The sequence below is a fragment of the Lynx rufus genome, unplaced genomic scaffold, assembly GCF_022079265.1.
Source record: "Lynx rufus isolate CCGP_SWC_20201006 ecotype Redwood Valley unplaced genomic scaffold, mLynRuf1.p SCAF_34, whole genome shotgun sequence".
NCBI lineage: Eukaryota > Metazoa > Chordata > Mammalia > Carnivora > Felidae > Lynx > Lynx rufus.
The window spans coordinates 1,420,772-1,431,032 of record NW_025814850.1 but is presented as its reverse complement, the minus strand read 5'-3'; the positions used below and the strand labels follow the sequence as shown (position 1 = coordinate 1,431,032).

Below are 10,261 nucleotides of genomic sequence, written 5' to 3'. Positions count from 1 at the left end.
AATGCCAAGGTCTGGGCCTATGTGGGCTGGTGGGGGAGCAGAGGTAAAGGAGCCAGCATATGAGACCGAGAAGCAGCATGGACAGGGAGGGGTCAGAATGTGGGGAAGTCAAGGCAGGAGTAGGTGGTGTTGTCAAATGCCACCAAAAGGTCCAGAAAGTAGGCGCCTGGAAAAGCCCGTTGATTCTGCATTTAGAAGTGACTGGTGACCTTTGTCAGAGCAATGTCTGTGGCTGTGGGCCGGCAGAGGGAGGGCAATGGGTCGAGAGTGACTGGGGAGGCAGAGGAAGCAGACCCAGGAAGGATAGAACATGCCTCGGAAGAAGGGGTTTTTGAAAAGGCACAGACTGAGAGAGAGAGAGAGAAGACCCTGTCAGGGAGATGCAGGGTCCCCAGGAAGGCTTAGCAAGATGAGAGTGGAGAAGAAAAGCCAACAAAGAGGGAGAGATAAAAAGATACAGACGGAGGAGTGGATAACTGAAGGAGAACCTTCTGGGGGGAGCCCGAAGGGTGGGGTCCCCCTTAAGCAGGTAAAAAGGCTGTGGAATTAATGAGCCCATCCTCATCACAGAACAGTCAAAGAAGCTGTCACGGGGGCACCAAGTTCCTTTTCTTTTATAGGGGGTTTAAGTTTTCTCAAACCCCCTTTGCATTGTATGAAGTCTACAAGGATGAGTTAACCAATTATCACATGACTGCACCAACTATAGAAGAGCCGCACTGTTGGGATTTTTCTTCAATCAGCATCTGACCTTCCCAAGTGATCTGTTAAGTGCTCGTTAAATAAAATGCTCTTCCGTTCTGGAGGAAAAAGACCAGTTAGTGGCCAGAGAGCCCTCCTCATTTTCCCAGCAACCTCAGCAGAAAGTGTGGGAGGGAGAAGGGAGGAGGGAGGCATGCAGATGTGGGGTTCTGATTGGAGCAGCTCAGAAACGGCCTCACCTCATCGGGCCAGACTCCCCACAGGGGTCCTCCCCCAGTCCCTGCCAGGAGTTCAGGCCACCATCATTTCTGACTTCCGACCCACTGCCCATGGCCAGGTCTTCTGTCAACTCTGTGCTTTGTATCTGGGCCAGAGGGAATGTTCTAAAAGGCAAATCTGACACTTGTCACTCTCTTGCCCCAAGTCTTTCCATGGCTCCCCGTTTCTCTTAGAGTAACCATGGCTTGCAAGAACTCCCTCCCTCATCTGTTCCCTGCTTGCCCCTCCGGGCTCTCCCTATAGCCCACATGCCTCTCATTGAACTTGGGTACTTGGATGGTGCCACCTTGTCACCTCCTGGTCTTTGATCATGCTGTTTCCTCAGCCTGGAAAATTCTCTCCACTGTCCTCCTTATCCCCAGTTTGGACATCATGTCTCACAGGAGCCCTTCCCAAACTCAAGTCAGGAGCCCCTGCTATTGTCGCCCTCCCACCTCCCTTTTAACGGTCCTTTACTGGCCTCACTTGCCCGAGGACAAAAAATGTGTGTCCTATTCACTGGTGTATCCTAGTGCCTTGCATGTGCCTGGCCCTTAGAAGGCACGCTGTAAATCTTCGTTGGAAGCATGAAGGAATCTTCTTGTACTTGGAGCTGGGGCCCTTCCTGGGGGCCACAGGAGAGCAGAGGCAGGTGAGTACATGTGCTCCTTCCAGGGCGTTCTAGTGTCTACATTCCCAGAGAAGTCCCAGTTATGCCCTCTGACCCAAGCCTCAGGGCTCCCCTTGTCCAGCTCCTCTTAGGGCGATGAGTCCATGTCCTAAAGATTTTAGCACTGGGGCACCCGTCCCTTCAGAATTTAACATCCTTGATAAGTATTCACTCCTATCGCTTGATCACAAATGTGACTCCAACACACTAAGCTGGCCTCAGTGGTCTAAGGAAGAGATTGGATTGGGGTAGGGGGCTGGAGGTCCACCTTGTAGCCCTCCTGACCCCAGCTGGGTGGACATTCTAATGATCCACAGGTCCATCTTACCTCCTCTTATTTGAGGCTGGGGCAGGTGGTGTCAGCCCTACGGTGACATGCAGAGACACAACCACACACAGTTACATTTTCAGACAAATGCTGGCGAGCATTTGCACCCACTCACACATATGACGGCACACAAGCGCTCACGCTCTTTGGTGTGGACATGGGTTTCGAGGTCATAAGCTTCATGTCAGTGTGATGGGGAGGGGGGAGGGGTGGACGCCAGCATCCCTTTATTCCATTTCCCCCAGCAGTGACCACTGTGCGGCAGACCATAAGAAGAGTCAGCCTGTAGCGGAGAAGTTAAATTACTTAGGTCGGAGAAAGAGAAGTAGAAAGTCAGTGTCAGAGCCCACAGCTGGTCATGACATCCTTTTTCTCCTGTGTCTCAGTCTTCAGTCACTCCTTGTCCTCAGTCTCCTTCTGTGTTGTCACTCCTTTCACCCCAGGCAGGCAGTGCCACAAAGTAACGCAGCTGTCACTGGCCCGCTGTCCTCGCTGAGGTCTTCCTCCCTGTTCTTTGGAACCTAGTTTCTCTCCAGCTTACTGATGTATCCCCACCCACTGTCTCATTGACCTAGAAGTAGACTTGGGCTTGGGGCAGCACAGAAGGTAGCAGAAGCTTCTGTGCTGCCTGAGTTCCCTAGACAGGGTCTCCCTCTGGTCAGAGGCTGAGCGGAAGCCCAAACTGGTTTCCTGAACTTCACCTCCTGGCCTGGCCTGGGCTTCCAGCAGGCAGAGGTCACTTCTCTCCATTGTTTCTCATTGTCCCCTCTTTGAAGAGAGACAGAGAGGAGGAAAAAAGAGAGAGAGACAGAGAGGGAGTGAGAGAGGGTGGCTGAAGTTTTGCATTGTTATCGGGGATAGACAGACAAGAAAGTGCAAAGGAGTTACCAGAAGCCACATCCATTCTCCGGGTCTCAGAAACTTTACCAAATTGAGTCCCTGGGTCCATACCTTCACTTACTTAACCCTCCACCTACCCTCAACCCTTCCTAAAAGACTTGTCAATTAAAAAAAAAAAAGTCAGGTCCTGGTTGGGTCCATTTTTTATTAATTTTGAATAGGTAATACAGTCACATGGCTCAAAATTCAAAATATACAAAAGGGTATATAGTGTGCTAAGTCTCCTCCCTGCCCCGTCCCCACCTCCCGGTTCCCCTCCCCAAAAGTATCACTAGTCTCTTGTGAATATGCATATACAAGTGAATATGTATTTATTTATTTTTTTAAAGTTTATTTATTTTGAGAGACAGGGAGAGAGAGAGAATGGGGGAAGGGCAGAGAGAGAGAGAGGGAGGGAGAGAGAGAGTCCAAGGAAGCTCTGCACTGACAGTCCCAATGTGGGACTTGAGCTCACAAACTGTGAGATCATGACCTGAGCTGAAATCAAGAGTGGGATGCTTAACCAACTGAGCCACCCCCACGTGAATATGTACTTATAGTTTCCTCCCTTCTACAACCCAGAGGGGAGGGGCACTACATACACCTTGCTGTTCGCATTGGAAGATCATTCCATATTAGTATACAAAGAGAGAGAATTCTTTTTATAGCTGCATAGTAAGGCGGTACAAGAATTTAGTTAACCAATCCTCTAGGAAAGGATGTTTCTGTTGTTTCCAATCTCTCACTATTGGTATACTCATCCCTCGCCCAGACCCCCTTGAAGGACAGCGTGGTGGGAGCCACCCCCCGCCCCGCCCAGCTCATTTGCATGGCCACCTGTGTTGGACACCTCTAGGTTGCTGGAATTCTTGGGTCTCACTGCTTCTCACCATTGGTGCCCACCAGCCTTCCATGTCTGTTGCTGCGGGGTAGAGGTCACTGGTCACATACACCGCTGGCAAAAATGACCGCTCCTCATTACCACTGCACCCACAAATCCACCTCAAATGCGAACTTGAGCGGCTGCTGTCTGTGTGACCATCCTCTGCCGGAGACTTCGAGGCAGGTGAATACAAAGGCGCGGAGGGAACTTTCTCGGGGAATTACAGCCTGCCCCAGGACAGGGGTGGGGACAACTCCTAGTCCGGTTTGTGACAGACACAGGGGACAGACAGGGATTGTCCTCTCAAACTAGATGTCCCTTGCATTTTGAGACTTCCACAGGCATAGAGTCAGGGGAGGAGACCTAAGTTGAGAAATCAAGGATAGGGGAGCATCGGGACAGAGGAACATCTTCTCAGGGCTGGGAGGGAAATCTCAGGATATAAGAACAGGTGGGAAATGAAGAAGAAACAGTAGGCAAAAGGGAGGAGGAGGGAGAGAAGGAGGCCTCGTATAAGAGGAACATGGGCTAAGGAACCCCTTCTAGCTCATCCGTGGATATGTAGGCCTGGCAGGAACCCTGCCCTGGGGCTTCTAGGGGACTATCCCCAGTGCAGAAACGCCACCCTCACCTCCCAAGTGAGGGACTGAGGAGGCTCAGGAGGAACCTGGAGATGGATGAAAAAGATTTGGGAAAGCCAGAAATAAAAAACAAAAACAAAAACAAACCCACAAAAAACAGGAGTCTTCTGGAAAAAGCTTGGCCATCAGTCCAGGCTTCGGCTGGCCACTCTCTCTGGGACAGGAACCCAGCAGGTCTGGGGCCAACAAAGCTGAGTCGTGTCTCTGCCCCTCCCCCAGGGTCAGGCATCACAGGCTCAGGATGCTCCCAGCAGGGAGGGGGTGTCAGGGAGGGCCATACAGAGGGGCCTTGGGAGAAAAGAGGGTACCAGGCTGCCTGGCCCAGTGCCCACTGTTCCCCTCCCCACACACCCTGGCCCTGGAGCCCCTGGCCACATCCCCCATCCCAGGGACCCCCCTAGCTGTGAGAGAAGCCCCCGTGGGAGAAGGCAGGGAGGTCTGGGGCACAGGCAGCAGCCTGGGGGAGGCAGGCCATGGGATTGACCTCGCAGGCCCCAGCATCCTGGTCCCCCCGGAAATAGACGGAATCAGGAGAATCGAAGGAAGGGTCCTGGTCAAAGAAGTTGTAGGGTCGGAGGAAGAAGCCCACACCGTTCCCCACAGTCACCGTGTTGGGAATGTCTTCTGCATGTGGGATGTGCAGGAAGCCAGCTGTCACCCAGGCCACCAAGTCCTGGCAGGGGAGAAGAAAGATGATCCTGAGGCCTGGCTTTGCGAAGGACATGCCTGCCTCCTCCAGTAGCCCTGTGTGTACAGATCCACCTTGCCAGCCCACCTTTCCTTGAAAGGATCTTAAGTCTTTAAACAGTTTTCCCACTGGCCCAGGAGTCCGAGCATAGTCAGCTTCATACTGGGAGCAGCCCCTGCCTCCCTGTCCCAGCCTGTGCTCTCCATTTCGGACATGTTTCATCATGCCACCATCAGCCTATCCACCCCCAGAGGAATGACGCCCACAGGCTACTTTAGCTAGCCTCTCTCTCGCTCTCCACGTGTCCCCAACTATGATTGAGAGGAGGATGGAGTGGGGAGACCAGGGCTTAGGAGGCAAAAGTGTCTGACATTCAGAAATTAATCTTTCAGAGGTCAAGCCAGAAATGAGAGAAGCTTTACACACAAGAAGTGTGGTCTTCCAGCCCTCCTTGAATCCTGAGGCCCCCAAAGGACAAAGTCCATGAAGCTAAGACTCAGAAAGCCACAGGGTCTCCAGGATGGGTTGGGGCCTCGGCCAGTGTCTGCAAATGAACTCCCATGAGGTAATGGTGGATCCGCAAAAGCACGGAAGGCAGGAGTCGGCTCCGCCCCTGGGGGACCAGATGGGTTTCAGGGAACTAAAGAAAAGGTGGGGCTCCTCTTTGTGCCCCTGTCTCCCTCCCCTCACCCTCCCACAGTCAACTGACCTCTCCGGCAATGGTCTCATTGTTGATGAAGTCGGTGAAATCCACAGTGGGGGCCCAAGGGTCGTTCTGATTGTAGACGCTGGTGCTGCTGGGTTCCTCCTCCTTCCGCCGAGTCACTACCAGCTGGTACCTAGGGAGGCACTGGTCAGGCCTCCATGGTCACTAACCCTGTCCTGCTGCCTGATTATGATGGAAGGGGGGCTGAGTGCACAGACCTCCGGCTTCCCATCTCACTCGTACCGTGACTCTGGTGCTACCTCAGTGGGTCAGCCAACCTCTTTCTTTCCACATCCTGCTTTCTGATCATCCCCCTGCCATTTCACAGCATGGCGTCTCCCCCCATCCAAAATGAGGAAGGGGTCTCCCGCCTGGGCCTTAGCCTTCCGCAGGGAACATATGCCCGGTGCATGCATTTTGGCAACTGGGAAATCCTAACGGAGCTCCCACCTCTCCCTCGAATACAGTTTCAGCTGGGTTCCCACTCCTTCTCACTCCTCCCCCAGCCCCTCTCTGACACCCTGCCGCTCACCTTCCCCAGCTGAAGGCTCTCTCCATGGAGCTGTTCTGGGGCAGCGGCTCCCCAGCAAAGCTGAGCATCTGGATGCGGTAGCCCCGCGGGTGACCCCACTTGTTGCTGTGGTTGCTGGCCAGGTACACGTAGCGGGGTGGGGTGCCTCCCAGGGGGAAGGCGGCCTGCTCCTCAGTCTCCAGCAGCTTCCGGGTCACCTGCAGCCTCTGCATCTGGTGTTCGGGGCTCCAGGGTACCGCCATGGGGACATAGGACGTGTCCTCAGCCCAGACCCAGTTCTCCAGTCCTGCCGGGGTGGGGTGGAGGTGGGCGGGAAGGAGGGCTGGTCACGCAGCTGCCCTGTCCCCTCTGGATTCTGTCCCCTCCCCTCCACTCACTGCTTCAGAGTGGGGCCAAAGAGAAACCCAGAACTGGGTGTGCCCCCTGCTCCCCTTCCCTCTCCCCAAGATATCCCTGATCTTTCAGCCAAAGCTGTTGACCTGTAAAGTGTTTCCTCAAGGATTTCACTCGTTACTCCTTCACACTTATTAATGGAGAGACTGTGCTCAGCCCTGGGACACACGGAGGAATGAAATCCTGTGCTTTCCCTCCTGCTCTCACGGAGGCTGCAGCAGGCAAAGCCCTGGCTGGCTTGCTGTGCGTGAGGAGCACATTCACGGTCCAAGGTCACAGAATACAGGCGCAGGCCGGAAAAGGGGGCCTTCCTGGGTGCCTTTCAGCCTTGTATCAGGACATATGACCAGCACAGCAGGGCGTTCTAGGCAGGGACGAAACATGAGCAAAAGCATAGAAGCCTGACTCGTGTGTGACTGGGGTGACTCGTGTGTCCCGGGCCTCGGAGGGGGTGGGCGTGGCTAAGACAGCCGGGGGAGGAGCCTGAAAGGCGGGCTGGAGCCGCACTCTTGAGGGGAAGGGCCTTGCACCCTCTGAGTGCGGATCTTACAGGTGATGGGGAAACTTGGAGCTACCCAGGGGAGCATGCAGGCACAGGCTGGTAGGTGGCCCCTGGACCTGAGAGGAAGAAGAGTGGCAACAGCAGAGAGAAGGCTGGCCCAGCAAGGCTTTGACACATTTTGGAGGCAGACCAGAAAAAAAATGGGTGATTGACTTAATGTGGGGAAGAAAAGTGGAAAGACAGACTCCAAGACCTCACGTATCTTTGGCGCTCTCGGTGACCACTAACCCCAGGATCTATCTGAACACTCCACAGCACCTATGCTATAAAGTGTATTGTGCCCAGAGAGAGATGGAATTTCAGGGAGGAGGGGGGCTTCATCTCCCAAGGAAATGTACAACCTGGGGTATTCCATGACGGGCCTGCATGTGCCAGGGACTTGGCACAGTGCAAACAGAGCCTCCAAAACCTCAGCACCACAGGCCAGACACAGAGAAATGAACTGAAAAATGAAGGGCTGCCTCCCTGAAGTGGGGCCTGTATAAGAGGGAGGGAGGGAGGGAGGGAGGAGGGCAAAGGGGACCTTGTGAGCCCAGAGGCTGCCTCCTCCCTGAGCTTTGCCATTTCTCAAGATTTTCAGATGAGGTCATGTGGAGGGAGGGTGACATTGCTCTCAGCCAATGAGCTAAGATCCAAATAAAATTCAGCAGCCAACTTTCTCCCGTCCAACAAAAGTGGAAGTATGAAACCACAACTCATGCTCAGATCTGCCTTTCCTGATAACTTCCAGAAAACCCAAAGCAAACAGACAACTTTCAGTCCCCTCTTCTGGAATCCTTGTTTCTGCTGGAATATCTTACCTGCTACATCCAAATCCACCTTGAAATGGGCGCTGTGGGTGTGGACGGTGCCCAGCGTGTGCTCCCCAACCTGGTTCCCGTACCTTCGGGCAGCACCAAAGAGAAATGCTGAGCTGATGTAGCCGGTGGCATGGAATCGGACCTCTATGGCCCCGCTGGAATGGAAGACCATATCCCACAGATAGTCATAATTGAGCAAGGTCGACACAGATCTGAGGACCAGCACTGTCTCTGCAAGGCCCCCAAAATAGCGGGAGTAGAAATTTGAGTGGTGTCGTCTCAGGGGGAGGCCCTGGTTCTGTTCAAACACACAAATGGCATCACGCATTGTCTTAGGGGCTTGGGACTCCAGAAGGAAGTGCCAGTCCACGTAGGTGGCCAGGTAGGGGCAGTCCACCCCCCGGGTCAGGGGAGTGGAGTACTTGCCCATGCCAAAGTTGCCATCGATATAGCGGGTGAGCAATGCTGCGGGGGAATTTCCACCATAGATGGCCAAGGCCTCCTGGAGACTGATCTCATAAGCTAGCCGTTCTCCCCGGAAGCGGATGTCAAAGATCCTTGGGCCACTGAAAGCTCCAAGGCCAAAGGAGAAAGTCCACAATGAGGAGGCCACTTGACTCCCCTGGACACTGAAGCGGGGGCCCTGGGGGTGGAACTGCAGAGGAGGACTCGGACCCCGAGGCACCTGGGACTTCAAGGACCAGGACCCACCTGTGCCGTTGTCTGGGATCAGCACCACATTCACCAGGCCGGCCTCAAACTGGTCTTCCAGCTGGGCCAAACTCTCATAGTAGCGGCCTTGAAAGAACACCTTCTGGATGGTCCAGTGGGCAGGCTCCAGAGCCTTGTGGTCTACCAGCAGCTCCAACCCCACGGGGTGCAGGAAAAACCCAGCCCCTGAGATGTTGTAGTAGAGGCCAAACCAGGTGGCCCGGTCCCCTGACTGCAAACCTTGGGGGGCCGCGTTCATCGCCACCAGGTTCCGTCCTTGGCGTTTATAGAAACAGCAGTGGTGGAGGAGACCAGCAGCCTGGGGCAGCTCTCTGTCGAAGATCAGCTGGTGTATGTCCCGGTACTCTCGCATCAGTATGGGGCGTCGGTGATAGGGCAGGGGGCCCCCGTGACGCTCCACCGTCACATCCCGCAGGTAGGAGGGGTGCGGCAGCGGCCCCACCACCAGCTCACTCACGTTGGGCCGGGGTTGTCCGCCAAAGAAGACGATGGCCAGTGCCTCCCGGGCGGGCGGGGGACTCCCCCTGTCCAGGTGGGCCAGGGCAGCAGCCTTGGGGGGCAGCTGCAGCTCCACCGAGAAGACGCAGTTGTCCGAGGGGCGGGCCTGGGCTGCGTCCACCAGGCCTGGCCCCAGCTGCTGGGTCAGGAAGCTCATCACAGCCGTCAGCTCCTCTGGGCTCAGGTCTGCAAACAGCTGGCTCTGGCTGGGGGGTGTCCGGGGCTGGGCACTGGGGGAGACAGAGGGGCAGCGGGGAGGCTGGCCGGGTTCACCCCCATCTCCTCCCCTGCCAGCTAGCAGGACACACACCAAGGCAAAAATTGTGATGACAGCCAGAGCGAGGAGCACCAGAGTGGTCTTCTGGTTCATTGTCAGTGACAGCAGGACAGAGAATTGAGCTGGAGTGGAGACGTGTATTCTCAGATCAGCAGAGGAAGTTCTCTTAGCTTCTATACAGGGGTCTCCTGGACTCTGGCTAAGGTTCCGGCTATTCAGCGGTTCAGGATACTGAGGGTGGGGAGGGTGGGAAGGACATGGGAAGGCTGGGGAGGGGGCGGGGCAGGCTGGGGTTGGGGGGCGGGCCAGAAGCAGGGCGGCAGAGATTTCCACAGACCTTACATGGCTTTGTCTTCCAGGCTCCAAATCAGACTCTGCTTTCTGGGTCAGGGTTGGAACTGGGGAGAGCTGGGGTAGGCAGAGGAGAGTGGGATTTCAAAATAATGCAACTGATCAGCCAGAACCTGGAAAAGCACCACCAGTAAGGAGCTGGGTGGGTCTGCACAGAGCAGACCCCCGTCCCCTTCAGCCTGGCTTCTTCCCCAAACCCCCACCTTCCCAGGGCCAGATGTTCCCTTTCCTGTAACTTGGAGCTATTGTTCTCCTTCCAAGGAAACCCCCACCACCAGCCCTGCAGCTTCCCAAGCAGCATTCCTTGGCCAGGTCTATCCCCCTTGCCCTCTCTTCTTCCATTGCTAATTTCCTTAGCCAG

The 10,261-nt window shown here is 55.1% G+C and overlaps 1 protein-coding gene across 2 annotated transcripts; it reads right to left on the bottom strand.

Annotated features, from left to right (window-relative positions):
* Nucleotides 1-4,758: 4,758 nt before the first annotated feature.
* On the bottom strand, nt 4,759-9,642 carry AOC3 (amine oxidase copper containing 3). 2 transcript variants are annotated; one of them, XM_047093558.1, is made up of 4 exons: nt 8,043-9,642; nt 6,288-6,573; nt 5,759-5,888; nt 4,759-5,034 (listed from the first exon to the last, which is right to left on the bottom strand). In XM_047093558.1, the coding sequence occupies exons 1-4, from the start codon at nt 9,640-9,642 to the stop codon at nt 4,759-4,761; spliced, it is 2,292 nt and encodes a 763-aa protein (XP_046949514.1). The 2 variants fall into 2 exon arrangements, with proteins under 2 accessions (XP_046949514.1, XP_046949515.1); XM_047093559.1 differs by having other exon boundaries at nt 5,759-5,889; nt 6,370-6,573.
* Nucleotides 9,643-10,261: the final 619 nt, after the last annotated feature.

Excerpts from the sequence above, each read along its gene's own strand:
- AOC3 (XM_047093558.1), bottom strand. The coding sequence starts at position 9,642 with ATGAACCAGAAGACCACTCTGGTGCTCCTCGCTCTGGCTGTCATCACA. Across the intron at positions 5,889-6,287 it reads AGAGCCTTCAGCTGGGGAAG|GTACCAGCTGGTAGTGACTC; the intron begins GTGAGCGGCAGG and ends GTGCCTCCCTAG. Across the intron at positions 5,035-5,758 it reads ATGAGACCATTGCCGGAGAG|GACTTGGTGGCCTGGGTGAC; the intron begins GTCAGTTGACTG and ends CTCCCCTGCCAG.